This window comes from Hibiscus syriacus, unplaced genomic scaffold (assembly GCF_006381635.1).
Source record: "Hibiscus syriacus cultivar Baekdansim isolate YM2019G1 unplaced genomic scaffold, ASM638163v2 tig00005377_pilon, whole genome shotgun sequence".
Classification (NCBI taxonomy): Eukaryota; Viridiplantae; Streptophyta; class Magnoliopsida; order Malvales; family Malvaceae; genus Hibiscus; species Hibiscus syriacus.
Window position 1 is genome coordinate 862,361 of NW_024062054.1, and position 16,498 is coordinate 878,858.

At 30.0% G+C, this 16,498-nt stretch overlaps 1 protein-coding gene across 1 annotated transcript; it reads left to right on the forward strand.

Moving 5' to 3' along the window:
- The first annotated feature begins 13,324 nt into the window (after positions 1-13,324).
- Positions 13,325-15,695, forward strand: LOC120199184 (2-oxoglutarate-Fe(II) type oxidoreductase hxnY-like). The gene is made up of 11 exons (XM_039200361.1): positions 13,325-13,490; positions 13,783-13,972; positions 14,082-14,147; positions 14,279-14,330; positions 14,410-14,531; positions 14,625-14,725; positions 14,817-14,875; positions 14,955-15,011; positions 15,091-15,136; positions 15,240-15,319; positions 15,570-15,695. The coding sequence occupies exons 1-11, from the start codon at positions 13,413-13,415 to the stop codon at positions 15,631-15,633; spliced, it is 915 nt and encodes a 304-aa protein (XP_039056292.1). The 5' UTR covers positions 13,325-13,412; the 3' UTR covers positions 15,634-15,695.
- Positions 15,696-16,498: the final 803 nt, after the last annotated feature.

Genomic DNA, 16,498 nt, shown 5'->3' on the forward strand with positions numbered 1-16,498 from the left:
ACATCAAAACGACAATTGTTAACCAATATAAGTTTAAGGAAACCCTCGTTCATATATAAGTACAGGATTTATTAAAGAATGGAATATTCTAATAAAATTGATCCTAAGTGACATGTGTGCAACTAACCCTTTAGGCTGCAGTGCGAGGGTGAATCGTATTTGCAGACTGTAATTGTCTGTTAAAGATTCAAAGTGTTAAGTTTTAACTGACTTAATAGAATTACCTTTTAAAGTAATTTTTTAGAATGGATTGATTACCCCTATCATGCCACAATGAATTATCGCTTAAAGTAATTGATTTTAAAGAATTTGAAAGGTTTCAAGATATTAGTAGTAAGGAAAAGAGTAAATATGTTTCCAAATGGGATTTTAACAGTAACTATTACAAAGTTGTTGCTTTTAAAGTTATTGCTATAAGGTTGTCAAGCCTTCTTAGTAAATGAGGTGGATACTCAAACTTTCATAGTTAAGTCTAAAGATATACTAATTGTTTAAGAGTATCCAAATGTGTATCAATAAAATTTACATGGACTACTTCCAGATTGAGATGTAGAAAAAATAATAAAATAATATATAGGTGTTACCGGGTACGGAGTTGATTTCTATTACCTTCTATTGATTGGCTCCTGTTGAACCTAGAGGCTTAAAAGGCATAGTTATTAGAATTTTTTAAGATCCAATATTTACAAGACCAAGCGTGTCATCAGCGACGCACCAATTTTATTTGAGAAAAAGAAAGACGAGTCTATGAAATTATGCATGGATTATCGTCAGTCAAAATAAGGTAACAATGAAGAATAAGTATCCTATTCCAAATATTGATAATATTTTGAGCTATTAAAAGCTAAATTGATGTTTTCCAAGATTGATCTACTATCTAGATAATTATAGTTAAAGATAAGGAAGAAGATCTTCCTAAGACATTTTTTAGAATTCAATTTGGACACTACAAGTTTGCGCTAATGTCGTTTGGTTTAACGAATGTTCCTACGACATTTATGGAATTGATAAACTGAGTATTTAAATTATACTTGGATTAATTGGTGGTAGTTTTCATTGATGATATTTTGATTTATTTTAAGACCAATAAAGAACACGATGCATATCTTTGTATAGATCTTCCAACTCTTCAAGAGAAAAGTTGTATGCCAAGTTCACAAAGTGTAAATTCTGGTTGTCTAAGGTTGTATTCCTTGCCATGTGGTCTTAGCTAAGAGGATAAGAATGTATCTCAAGGAAGCATGAGCCATAGTCGAATGATAAAGTCCAAAGAATGTTTTCGAATTTCAAAGTTTCTTGGAACTTGCTGGTCACTATCAAAGGTTCGTGAAGAACTTTTCGATGATTATTTTCCCTCTAACCAAGCTATTGTGGAAAGGCATTCCATTCATTTGGATTGATAAGTGAAAAGAAAATTTTGAGATGTTAAAGAGAATACTGACTGTAGCCCTAGCGTTAGTGTAATCCAATCCGAAAAAGATTGTGTGATTTATAGTGATGTGTCTCATAATGGTTTGGGATGTGTTCTCGTGCAAGAAGAAAATGTTATGGCTTATTCTTCAAAGAAACTAAAGAATCATGAAAGAAATTATTCGACTCATTATCTCGAGTTGGCAATAGTTGTGTTTACTTCTTTGATATAATGCCACTATCTATATGGTGAGTGATGCTATATCTACACGGATCTCAAAAGTCAAAAGTATGTGTTATCTCGAAGGAGTGAAAATAAAGGAAATGGATTGAATTCCTTAAAGAATGAAGATGTGCTTATCAACTGCTACAAGGAAAGGCTAATATGGTGGTTGATACGATAAAGCCGAAAGACAATTCTGTTCTGAGTGTTTTGAATACGTGATTATCTTTAAAGAAAGATGATTCTTTGATTGTAGAATTAAATTTAAAGCCTATGTTGCTGGATCGAGTAAAGAATCTTCAAAAAAAGATGAAATTTTTTCTGATTGACAAAGTTAGAAAAAGTGGAAAAAGTTTAAACCAAAGACCTGAAAGTTAAGTCTGATGGATGTTCGTAATATCGAGGACAGAGTTGATATTAGTAGCATGTATGAAAATAGCTATCACAGAGTTTATTTCTAAATGTATGGTATGTAACGAGTTAAAATATATCATCTAGTGCCTTCTAGATTATTGTAACTGATTTCCAACTCTTAGTGGGAATAGGATCGAGTTAAAATGGACTTTGTAATAGGTAAAGATTATTTAAGATAATCTCAAGATACCTGCCAATCAACAAAAGTCTCATTCAGATTTAAAAAGAAAATAGACATTTTATTAAAGTGGTGATAAGTATTTCTTAAAGTATCTATCAGATCCTTCTCATGTTATCACACCAGAGGATATTAAAATTATGTCAGAATTTGACTTATGGAACTAGTACTAATTAAAGTTCGACAGAGAAATCAAAGGTTGAAAAATATAATTAGAAAAAAGAACAAGATGTGAAAAAGCAATATCCTTATCTATTTACACCAGGTACCTAATAAAATTCATGGCGAAATTTTCTTAAGGGTGAACTGTAATACCCAAAATTTGCTTGGTGGCCAAAACATAAATTTTGAAAGTTTAGTGGCCAAATTATAAAATCAGGAAAAGTTCAGGGACCAAAGTAATAAATCTCCCAAAAAGAATTTTTATTCCTTAAATGAATATTTCACCCCCCGGAATGATGTTTTGGTGGGAATTAATTTCTTGATCAGATATTTATGTTAAATGTTAGAAAGTGTTAAAGTCTGGTAAAAATTCGGTAAATCATGTCGAATATGAATTTTGAGAAAATTTGAAGGACATGAAATTAAGCTTAGAAACCTTATTTCCACATTTTAAAATGATGGAAAATATTATAGATCATTGGATTTGAGAAATTATTTCAATGCTCAATTTGGACGGTTGAATGAAAATGGAAAGATTAAAATTTTTAGGAAGTTGCATGGATAAAATTGTAAAGGGTATAATATTTTGTTCATATTTAACTTTGGAAAGATGATAAGTGTTATGTGGCTTGGTAAGGATGTATTTATTAAGTTTCACTAATAATAAAATTGTCATTTCCTAATTAAATGAATTTTAAATTCATTTAAGCTTTATAAATGACAAATTAACATGAAATTAACTAAAATTCTCATGAGATCAAGCTCATCTTCATCCTCCATTTCCATCCACTCCAACCCTAGGTGAGGGAAATTTTTTTTTGAGCAATTTCCTTTGGATTTTGGATCGAACCGTGAAATAGAAAATTGTTCTATTCGAAAAACTCTATCATTTGGTACCATTATTGCAAGTTAATATTCCTTGAATGTTGTATTCCCAAACTTTAGGGTTTATGTTCATGATAGGAATTTATGAATTGATGAAGGATTTTGAGGTTGTAGAATCATTTCCAATCTTATTTGATGATTAAAACTACCTATATATAATTGTGTTAATTTTGACCTAAACCTTAAATTAGGGGAAGTTTGTGTTTTGATGAAATTTGGGTTAGGGATTTAATTGTAAATATTTGGAAATGTTGTATAGAGGTTGACTTCATGCTTGAATCGAATTGAAATCAAGTGAAATCATGAAACCCTACAACTAAGATATTCGACCTAAGCTTTTGAAAGTAAGAAAAATTATGAAAAAATTATGTAAGGTTTGGAAATGATGTAAGAAGGGTTCTTTTGTAATTTTGTGAATGTTGGGGACCTATTTAATAATTAAAGAAAATTATGGGATCAATGTGTAATTATTCAATAGTTGATGAACTATGCTAGAAATTAATGTTAGAGTGTGGAAATTGATGTTAGAATGTGAAATGGGATTATTTTGGAAAGTTGGTAAAAGTTGAGGTTCAAATCACAAATATTGAAATGTTGGGAACTTAAGTGAAAATGTTATGTGAAGTTTGGATAAATTTGGATAAAAAGGAACTTGAATGGTCAATTAGAAGTGTTAAGGTCAACATTTATGTTGTGACATAACATTTGTATCGAATGATCATTGGAAGATTTTTAGGAATTTATTTTCTAATATGTGCTTATGTCAGTAAGATTCTAATATGTGGGTTGAATTGTACATGTTTTGTAAATGGTCTTCATTTAGATTATGATTGAAATCAAGATCAAACAATATTAAAGCTAAGGAGAAGCTTAAGGATGAAATGTGAATTTCTAAGAAAGGTTGCAAGCTAAGGACACAAGGTGAGTGCATATTTAATTTGTACTTATGTTATTGAATAAAAATTGGCTTGCGATGAGCCAGTGACAGAGTTTCTGTGGTAAGAAGTGACTAAGCTAATAGAATTAGTGAATAAACTGAAAATGCAAATTGGTGAAATCTATCTATATTTGTGATCTAAACAGTAAGTTCAGAAAATCATCGTAAATTCTAAAAAAAAGATTAGAGGATGATTTTTCTACCATTTGATTCATATATCAGTATAGTTTTGTTTAAAACAAATGTCTACTGATTTCAAGAAGTATAGAAAAATATATGAATTTTTAAATGAGGATAGGCTAGAAAACAGGGCAGCAAATTCTGCTAAAAATAACTTCTATAAGTTAGCTTTGAAAATTCACTATAAATTGTAAAAATTGAACTAGAAGAAGTGCCTTATATGGTTAGATTCATATTTGAGTCTAGTTTCCTCTCGTATAAATGGAATAGTTTTTTGAGTAAGTAGATTAATACATAATGATATTTCTTTAAAGGTAGTGTGAACTGCTAGAATATGAAATTGTGATAAATTTCATGATCAAACCAAATCAAAAGAAAAGGATCAAGTTGAAGCTTAGTGAGGCTTATATTTTGACTTTTATATAAAGTGTCAATGTGAGTGCAATGCATGCATAACATTATACATGGATGTTTTATACATCATTAGGAAGACTTGCGACGAGTCTACCTTGTTTATATTAGCATGATATTTATGGCATTTATCTTGTATTTGACATGTTTTAAATATGTCAAGAGTTAAATATAAAATGTGTTGATAAATTATTGATATATATATGTATGTGTGTGTGTGTGAATTTTTTTTGGGTATGAACTGCCCAAATGTTAAATGATATTGATATTCATTGTCATGGTTGGAATAAAGATAGACTATATGACCAAGTAAGTCATTGAGGGATAGGGTATAGTTGGTCTGCCATAGAGTTTAGTAGTAGTTGCATAATCAGTTTAACACTAGAATGTATACCCAAGACAGTTAGTGCAGGCACTAGAGTGTATACCCAACACACTTAGTGCATAACACTGGAGTGTATACCCAAGTCACTTAGTGTATATGGTGGGCACGACCTTATATGGAAGCACTTCGGTGCATATTTGACTCGAGTACCCAGGGTCTTAAGGGTTTAAATTAGGCTATGGTTTATTGGTTAATAAATATTAAACAAGTGAATAAAGCTTATGAGCTTATGGAATGAATGACAAGTATATTGGTAAGAAATTTTATATTCGGTTTATATCATGTTAATATATTTTAACATGGTTGGAATGCAAGTAAAGTGATCATAATGCATTGAACATTGTTACTCATTCATATTTATGTGTTGCATTGCCTTGAATATTTCTATGATTGCCTCACTAAGTGTATACTTAGCGTGTGATGATTTTCACGCGTAGGTAAAAGAAAGCAACGAAAGAAATAAATTGAGCTTGGCATCAATCATCAAAAAATATTTTTAGGTATCAATTATGACATACTATTGTGTTTTAAATTTTCTAACTGGCATGTATACGAGAATGAAATGTCTGCAAATTTTTAATATAGTTATTATTAAATATAATTAATAGTATGAATAAATATTATGATATTAAAATATGTTTTAAATGTTAATTAATTGGATTTTAAATCAGATAGTTTGATTTATTATATGAAACAAAGCAGAACTGCCTATTACTTCTTGAATCCAGATTTGAAATAGAAGTCAAAATATTATATTTTGAATTTGTCTGATAAATTATTTTATAATAAATGTTAAAATTTGGAAACTTGTAAAAAACCTTTTGCCCATTTTGGTTTAAGAAATGTTTTGAATAATTAATGTGACATATTTTAATTCCTAGTAGTATACGTATACGGGTTAAGGGTTTTACATGTTTGGCCCAATTTGAATATTTATGAAAGTATAGGGACAATTTTGTATATTTTAAGAATTTTAGGGATAGAACTTCATTTTTTTAATATTTGATGTACTATGCTATAAGTTAATATTGGAATGTTGATTTTAAGGTTAGGATGTTGATTTGGATCATTAGTTTGAATACAATGTTAAAAAGTTGGAAATTTGGTGTTTTGAATTAAATTAAAGTGAATGGCAAATGACTATTTTGATTGAATTGAAAAGTTAGGATGGATTCTAAAAGAATTCATAAATGGTGGTTGAAATGTAAAGTTGTGAAAGTTACATGGATTAGTGATGAATATTAAAAGAATTAAAGTGTCATTTTGGAATGTTAAGATTAATATTTAGTTGTGAAATGATATTTGCATCGAACAAGTATCAAATGAATTTTATGCATTTATTATTAGATCCTTCTTATGTTAGTACGATACTAACATATGCTTTGCATATATGTGTTGTACATATATGATTTTGTATAGATTGTGATAAATCTCGTGACCGAAACGAATTGAAAGCAAAGGATCAAGCTTAAAGATTAGCAAGGCTTTTATTTTGACTTGTATAAAAAGTGTCAAGATGGGTGCAATACATACATAACATGATACATTGATATTTTATACATCATTAGGAAGACTTGCGATGAGTCTACCTTGTTTATATTGACATGATATTTATGTCATTTGTCATATATTTGACATGTTCTAAATATGTCAAAAGTTGAATATAAAATGCATTGATCACTAATTATATATGATGTTTATCATGAATTTTATGTCGGGCACGAACTGCTCAATGTTGAATTATATTGATATACATTGCCATGGATGGAATAAATATAAACTATTTGCCCAAGTATATCATTGGGGGAAAGTGGTATAGTTGGCATGCCATAGGTCTAGCAGCAGACTACATATTCAGTTTAGCACTATGGTATATATAAAGGACACTTAGTGCATATGGTGGGCACAACTTATGTGTATTAGAAATTCAGTGCATATTTGACTCGTATACCCAGAGTCCTTGTAGGGTTATATTTGATCTATGCTTTATTGGTTTATAAATGATAAAAATGTGAACAAGCTTATGAGCTTATGAAATGAATGAAAAGTATATTGATAAAAATATTTTTATATCTGCATGTTAAAAATGATAAAAATGAATGACTATAAGCCCTAGTATGTCATTAAGGAACAATGGTATAGTTGACATGCCATAGAGTCTAGCAACAAGCTACATATTCGGTTTGGTACTATGGTATATATAAAGGATACTTAGTGCATATGGTGGGCACGACATTATGTGTATTATGGTGGACGCGAACTTATGTGTACTAGCACTTCGGTGCATATTTGACTCGTATACCCAGGGTCACTTCGGTGCATATTTGACTCGTATACTTAGGGTCCTCATAGGGTTATATTTGGGATATGTTTTATTGGTTAATAAATGATAAACAGGTGAACAAGCTTATGAGCTTATGGAATGAATAACAAGTATATTGATATAATTATAAATGTGGTTTATATCATTTTAATATATGGTAACACGATTGAAATACATGTAAGTGATCATAATGCATTGAGTAATGTTATTTATTTATATATATTTATGTGTTGAATTACATTGACTATTACTACGATTGTCTCATTAAGTGAAAACTTAGTGTGTAATTGTTTCACACGTAAGTATTAGTAAACAATCATAGTAAGGAGCGTAGGAGGTATTTATTTTTGTGAATCACACCTGGCCAGTATTAGTAAAAACATCATTTGATGTTATTTTGACTAATTTAGTGACATGTATACTATAGAGATTTAGCTTCTCTGATATAGTAATTATAAAATGGTTTGTAACATTAAATTAATATTGTTTTATTATGGACATAATTAGATATAAGTATGAGGATGAATGAATAGTATAGTATTAAATTATGCTTTAAATAATAATTGGTTGGATTTTAAATTATGTAGTTTATAGGCAGTTTTATTTATGAAATTAAATGGTATCAAACTGTCTAGTTGCTGCTTAAAACAGTTTCAAATCAAAATTGAATATGGTTTTATGCGATTAAATGACTTGTAATAGATATTAAATTTAGAAATTTTAAAAGAAACAAAATCTTATTGGATATCAAATAGTAAATGTTTTATACGGTTGATGTGACATCTCTGACTTGTATACAATGACGTATATGGGTTAAGGGTGTTACACTTTTCTCTTTGATTCATGCCCTCTTGACGAGTTCCTCATTTATTTTATTTTTTAAAAATAAGAATAATAAATTATTGTTTTTAAAAAAATTATTTTATTAATTTATCATGTGGAACTCATCACTAAGTCGTGATCAATTCTTTCAAATATATTAAAATAATATGGCCCACGGGACGCACATAATTAGGTTCAATAAAAATAATATCTAGAGTAATTCGTCATGAGAGAATGACGAGTTCCAACTACATTGTAGTATTTATCATAAATCCCAAATATTTTTTGGGTTGCTCTATAAGCCCAATTAATTTTGGCACCTAGATTATTGGATTAATTTTTTAGCAATCATCTTTATCAAAATTTTAATTTTTTATATAATTTAAGCATTTTTATTAATAATTTGTTTTCATCCAATAAAATTATATAAAACCGCACTCTTAAAATTTTATAAACCCATTCCCTTAATATAAAATCATACATCACGGGGTCCGTAGGTTCTAGAAAATATTTTCTGTTTTTGTTTTCTATTTTTATTTCTAGAAAATAATTTTCATTTTCAGTTTTTTGAAAATAAAAACATGTTTGATTAATATAAATGAAAACTTAAATTCAAAAATAAAAAATTGTAAAAATTGTAAAAATATATTTGGTATCTATTTTTTAAAATAGAGATGAATAAGTAGTTATTATATAGTTAAATTGAAATATAATTATTAAAAAAATCATTATAAAAATTTAACATGTGAGTTGTGCAAAAATAAAATAAAATTGATAAGAAATTTAAAATCTATTTTATTTTTTGACCAAATGAATCAATCCGTCAAGACGATTACATGAAAGTTTACATGGTAATCTACAATGTTGATGTGACAGTTTATTATGTTGTTGTGGTCGTACACAATGGATAATGATATGGTAAATGAGTTTAATTGATTTTTTACTAAGTTTGAGGACCTAATTAATATTTTAGAAAGTTTGAGGACTTATTTATATTTTTTTTAAAATAAGGTATTGTTTAAATTTTAAAATATAAAATATAAATAATTATTAAGATATTTAATACATCAAATGTAAAAATGCTAAAAAAATAAATTATTAAAAAATTAATTTAAGGAACACATTGAGTGTAGAAAAAAAATTATGGACCATATTGATTTTTTTCAAAATTTTGAGGGTTTTAGATGCCATTAAGTCAAAAAAAATTATTGTTAGAATGATTTGAACATGCGTAAATTAAGTTAAAAATCTAGATTTCATGTCTTTCTATTTTCCTAATTTCTAAAACAATTTTAATGAAAATACTGAAAACATCTTTTTTATATTTTCTTATTTTCCACTTATTTTTGTTTTCATTTTCTATAAATAATTTTCTAATTTTACACCAAACATGTTTTCTTCAATGTTTTCTATTTTCTAAGAAAATAAAAAAATGAAAATAACCTATATTTTCTTGAACCAAAAACCCTTAATTTTTAGATTAAATTTGAATGGTTAATTGTTATGGAAATTAAAATGTCATTATATTAACTTTTTAATTTTAAAATTTATAAGACAGCAACCGCCCTCTCTTAACTCCTAAGTTTACCTCTTAACTGTCATCTATCACATGAGGATCTCTGTGGGGACGGTGAACAATGCAACATACCTCCAAAAATTGCATCACAAAGCAAGTGTAGAGGGCTGCCTGCGACTAAAACAACATCAATCCCATAGATAAGGTTTCCATAGCAAAGTACCAGCAATAATAAAATAAATAAGTCACTTTTAACTATATATTTCTCTGCCATCCTTAATTATCATTCTTCTCTTTCTTTGCCAAATTTAACATTTAAATATATTTTCAATCAAAAATATAATCAGGGATGGATATAAAATTTTATATTAGGAAAAATAAACTTCTAAAATTTTAGAGAACAATAATAAATTATCAATAAGAAATATAAAGAAATTTTTTAAATAGATAATATTTTAAAATTTAAAGAGTACAACCCGACTACTCCCTTGATCCATCCTTAAATATAATCTATAAAAGCTCCCAACATCACTGTAATAACCTCCGTGCATCCTTCTTTTAGACACCAACTCTCATATAAACACTTTTTCTTCTTGTATTGCATTAGTGCATTTGGCCTTACCACGGAGATTTCTAACTTTATCCATCTGATGCAGCACATTTAGAATTAAGAAATCTACTACGTAAAGATTCAGGTCAACACTGCACATAGTGCTGCCAACATGAAAACAATGGCGGATCCACAGCTATTCGAGGGTGGACACATGTCCACTCTAAAATTCCATTTTTTTTAATTTTTTACTTATTTTATTAATGAAGTCCACTCTAAAATTTTATTTGTATCTACTAAACTAAAAAATTTGTGTTATTAACCTAACTTTATGATGATTCACCCATTCCTGTTTACTTCTATAATTGGCATTTCTTGTGTCACTTTGTCTCAAGTGGTTAAGAATAATATTTGATATTGTATGGGGCCAAAATATTGAAATGTTATCACCAATCATTCATTTATAACTCTTCGATTGTTATGAAAAAGTTTAAAGTCGAGAAGCGTGAAACTTTATGTTAGAGGGATAAATTTTAGGGTATAACAAATTTATAAAATTTAGAGTGTGAAAATAAATTATCAATAAAAAATATTTAAAACATCTAAAATATATAAGAATTTGAAATTTTTAGGATTAACGAACGCACTCAACTATTTCTCTTCCATCCATCCCTGTTTTAGGTGACATTCAAACCGGTACTTTCGATGTTTATGTTCAATTGTAGTCGAAACAACTTGTAAAATAGAACGTTGAACAGTTTATATTTCACGTTATATTGCATAAATTAGTATGTGAGTGAATAATTAATGCTCTCTCAATATTTTGTGTTATTTTCTTCTTTTTCTTTGATTTTAGTTAGTCAACTGTGACACCAATATTAATTTTGGTTATCTACCGTCGGTGATTATTAGTTTCATTGTATTTTCATACTATATTTTTTGTTTTTCTTTTTTCTTAACTTCCTTTTAATTTTGAATAAGAATCTCTGTTATTATAATACATTTTTTCTCTTGTAGCGTGTGTTTTCTATGCTCTTGTGACATGATTTCTATGCCTTTTGGTTTTTTTTTTGCAGACCTTTACGATTATTTTAGTGTTCGCACAAAGATCCTCACTACATTTGTTTTTTTTTATTGGTTTGATGTTGTCATGTTTAGTTGGATCCACTCTTTGATAAAATGTTATTTGTCAATATAATTAAAATTGTGTACTGAAGCAACCTATCATATAGTTTGGTTCGCTCACTACTTCTTTATCACTTCGTAAAAGATCTTGTTCGACAGAGATAAAATTTTATTAAAGTTAATGAATTTTTTTTACGTTGGTTGTCGTTCTCAAGAGAACGACAAAGTTATCATATCGCGGATTAAAAGTTTAGGTATCGAGGTACATCTATTTAAGTGAAATTCAATTTATGATCGACCAATGAAAAATTCGAGTTATAAATCTTTCATAGGTCAAATAAGTTGTACGAGCCGGTGCAAAAGGAATAGCAAACCGACTGACCAATTTAAGAACTTATCGATCACGACCTTCCTCTTGTTTGAGGAACACAAGATGTTGAAACAAAACTGGAACTCTCGAGTGGTTTATATAAACCGACCCAAGAATAAAGTGGCTTATAATCTTACCCTTTTTTTCTGTTTTTTTAACAATTCCTAGCTAGGAGAGAAAAATGAAAATTTTACTTTTACTAGAAATTGACCCCACAATCTAGGGAAAAGAGATGTAGAAGGAAAGATTTTTAACCAATTACTCTAGAGACTACTGATTTGAAATACATCATTTTTTAATAAATTTTAAATCTAATTCTAATCTTAATAAGAAGTGAAGAAAGGGAAAGACTTAAAAAAAGGAGTACTTCTAGTTAGTATAAAAATCATAATGTGAGTGATGCCATCGTATAGTTGATTAATGAAATTATTCTTTTCCTAAAAGAAAAAGAGCTTTTCTAATTGATAGCACTTAGTCAAAGCATGATCATGCAAATGTGTGGTATAAACCTTCAATCGAGTTGAGTCTTGGTGAGTCTCTCGAGAATTTTCTGCATACACAAAGATTCGAACTCAAAATCTTACTTAAGCAATATATAACTAATTACCACTTAAACCAGCCGCTATTGGTTAATTTAAATGGTTTTTTATAATCATATACAAGACGTATATATTTCATCATATTTGTTCTTATGTGATATAAATATATCATATAGAGTTGAGAGTAGAGATGGCAACGGGTCGGGTTAGGGTCTGGTTTTTGGTCAAACCGACCTGACTCGAAAATATACACTCTCCACCCGACCCGACCCAAATTTTTATAATATAAATCTGACCCGACCCAATATAAAATAAGGATTTATTTAAAATAATAATAAAAATTTAAAAGAAATTATATTATTATCTTCAGGTCATGTCGGGTCAGAGTTTTTTAACCCTCCATTCAAATCTGACCCGACCCGACCTCACCCCTTAAAAATCTGACCTGACACAATCCGAAACCGAATTTTTTTTTAAAAAATCCTACCCTATTGGATCGGGTCGGGTCGAAACCCATCGAATTCGGGTTAAATTGACATCTTTAGTTGAGAGACTCGACTCAAACTTAAAAAAAATAATCTATTAATTGCTAAAAATTTTGAGTTATTTGAGTTACTATTTTATAATTCGACTTAAGCTTGAAATTTTTTTAGCCGAGTCTAGTTTATAAAATTATAACCCGAAGTCAATTCGAGTCAATTTTTTTTGTGTCAATAAGTAAAATAATCAATTTTTCGAATTGAGTTTAAAAAATAATCAATTTAACTCACCAACAAATGTGATTGACTTTCAATACTAATTTAAAATACAACATGAAATAAAGTATTCTTTATGTCATTTTCTTTCTTTCTGATTTACAATACTAATTCAAAATCAAGCTATTACGCAATGCCCAAGTATTCCGCGAATCACATGCAGCTGCTAGTTTTATATATATCATTTTTCTTAGCGCAAAGTTTCAGCAGAAACCAACAGTAAAAAAATGGCAGACGCTCTACATCTTCCCGTCGTTGACTTGTCCTCACCAGATCGCTTCTCCACCGCCGACTCCATCCGTCAGGTAGTTCAAGTTTGGTCTTTTGTTTTAATACAGACACTGGTTAGAAGTAAAAGCATTTCCTTCGCTGTAATCAGGAGAGCTTTCCGTTACATTGATTTATGGTAATTGGGGGTAATAGCGACTGTTGCGGTCATCGCGGATATGATGGTTGTGAAATAACGGTTTCAGACTATACCTTTACCGTTATATAACGACCGTTAGTTCGATACCGGACCGTTATTTAAATCGCTGAGTCTGTAATTATTTCCAAGTGCAATAAAATCTGCTTTTAAGCTGATGAAGTTTTGTACAGGCGTGCATTGAGCAAGGTTTCTTTTACCTTGTGAATCATGGGGTCGATGAAGAACTGGTTAAGAAAGTTTTTGAGCAGAGTAGCAACTTCTTTTCACTCCCAATTGAAGACAAGATGAAGATGATTCAAAGGAATTACAGAGGTTATGTTGGACTTAAAACTCTAAAACTTGATCCTTCAAGTGCCAAAGGTAGTTTTATTTATCTAAATTGATTAAACTTTCCTTTTCCCTTTTCTTTTTTTACTGTTTCATAATTTAAGGCCTCATACTGATCACTTTGGACTGCATGATAAAACAGGTGACTCTAGAGAAGGCTTCTATATTGGTTCACTAACTGATGACCTCAATCAATGGCCTTTAGAAGGTACTTATATAAAACATCTTTTACCAGTTGTCTCAAATTTCTTCATTCATTCTTCGTTTGCATCTTTTGTGTAAATAGTTTCAAGTTTAATTGAGTTCTAATCAGATGTTCTTTTGGCTTGGAAATTGTAGAAGATCTGCCCTCTTGGAGAAGCACAATGGAGACTTATTTTTATAAACTGCTGTGAGTCCCTACTGTTACTCCACGTACTGATTTATAGATGAGAACGGAAGAATAAATTATGCTATATTTGTTTCCTCAGGTCTGTTGGGACTAAATTACTCTCCTTAATTGCACTATCCCTGAAATTAGATGAAGATTTCTTTGAAAGATTGGGTGCATTTAATGATCCATTGGCGATTATTGGGTTATTACATTATCCAGGTATGGTACCACCGTACCACTACTTTGCTTCATATTTGTTCAAGTCATAAAACCATAAGAATATAACGGAATGCCTATTAATTTTGATGTTAGGAAACTTGGAGTCTTCCGGTGAAGAAACATACGGTGCTTCTGCTCATTCAGATTTTGGAATGATCACTCTTTTGGCCACTGATGGTGTTCCAGGGCTTCAGGTGTGTTCCTTGTTAGAGTTTAAATTGAATTGTCGTATAAATTATATATTTCTAGCTTCGACTCATTATTGTTTTGACTTTGTGAAAGCAGATTTGCAGGGAGAAAACCCAGAAACCACAAGTTTGGGAGGATGTGCCAAGCATTAGTGGGTGAGTACTAGTGATGGTAGATTGCACATGTAAGTAATCAGTAGAACAAAAGTACTGAACATTGTATCTAACACTGTAGGGCATTCATCGTTAACATCGGGGACGTGATGGAGAGGTGGACCAATTGTTTGTTTAGGTAAATCCCAGTTGCCTGTTACCTTAAATAGCTCCTCCCTTAGAGAATTTGTAAAACAATAATTCACCCTTTCATGCAGATCAACAATGCATAGAGTGCTGCCACCACGACAAGAACGCTACTCCGTAATGATTCACCCTTTCATGTTTACTTCTATTGCCATTTCTTTGGTTATCATATCTCAGGTGGTTAAGCATAATAATTGCATATATTTTACAAACATTTCAGGTGGCCTTCTTCGCGAATCCCAACAAAGACTGTCTCATCGAATGTTTCGAAAGCTGTTGCAGCGAGTCTTGTCCCCCAAGGTATTGATTTTAGATGGTTCTTTCAATGTTATGATTTGCCTATAGCTAAACGACCTATCAAATTGAACCTTGATCAGTTCAGCTCATTAGTATTTAAGAGCACATCCGAATTGAAATCTAATAAGAGAACGTTGTTTGCTATTCATTAACACGAATATTTCAAGAAAAAAAGAAGGAATAGATGAAATACAATTTTGATATATGTTTATCATGGGGGAGAGAGGTAACATGTTTTCATTCTTAAATGCAGATTCCCACCCATAAATTACATAGACTACAGGGAAGAGCGCCTTAGATTTTCATTCGACTTGTAGTTCAAGTTGTGCATCATTTTTCTTCTATTGTATTCCAAACTCGTTTCTGCTAAAGTATTGCAAACATTCGAATCAATATGTTCATAGTGTGCTGACCTCTATGAAGATAATGTAATGTAATAAACAATCAGACAACACTAGTGGTGAGTATTTGATCAGATTAATCTATTAGTTGTCATGCAAAATTATTAGTTGTCATACAACTAATAATAGTTGTATAATGCATAATAATGGTTCATAATGCATTGTAAGTAGGCAACAATAATGGTTCATAGTTGGCACTAATAATGGTTGAAAAGTGACATGGAAAATCTCACATTTAGTCATTGTAATTTAGGATATTTTCAAGATTAGTCCTTAAAGCTTCTACTATAAATACCCTAGCTCATTTAGCTTCAAAACCATCCCAAAGCATTCTAGTTATCTTCCAATACTAGAGAGAATTTAAAGAGTTTCTTGATAGTTGTTTTCTCATTTTTATCAAGAGAGAATTATCATTGTTTTCTCCTTGGTAGATTGAGAGAAGTTGTAATTCATGTTTTCTCATAGTGAAATTCTTCTATCGTTGCTCGTGGTTTTTACCCTATATTATTTAGGAGTTTTCCACGTAAATTTTGTGTCTCTTTTATCTTCATTTTTATTTTCTCAAATTATCAGTTGTGATTTTGCTTTATTCGATAGCCGTATTCCGCAACAATTGGTATCAGAGCCAGATTTGAGTGTGTAATATCTTCTTATTGTCTTTGTGGTTGCCACCAAAAGGTGGATCCTCCAACATAAGAAAGTAAGAAGGTATTACTCATTCTTTGAAGGTTCCAGAGAACTATTCATGATAGTAAAATAGTGGGAACTATCCGTAATAGAA

What these genes read in the sequence shown, in the direction of transcription:
- LOC120199184 (XM_039200361.1), top strand. Translation starts at nt 13,413, where the DNA reads ATGGCAGACGCTCTACATCTTCCCGTCGTTGACTTGTCCTCACCAGAT. An exon ending in CCGCCGACTCCATCCGTCAG is followed by an intron (nt 13,491 to 13,782) that starts GTAGTTCAAGTT and finishes AGTTTTGTACAG; the next exon opens with GCGTGCATTGAGCAAGGTTT. An exon ending in CACGACAAGAACGCTACTCC is followed by an intron (nt 15,137 to 15,239) that starts GTAATGATTCAC and finishes CAAACATTTCAG; the next exon opens with GTGGCCTTCTTCGCGAATCC.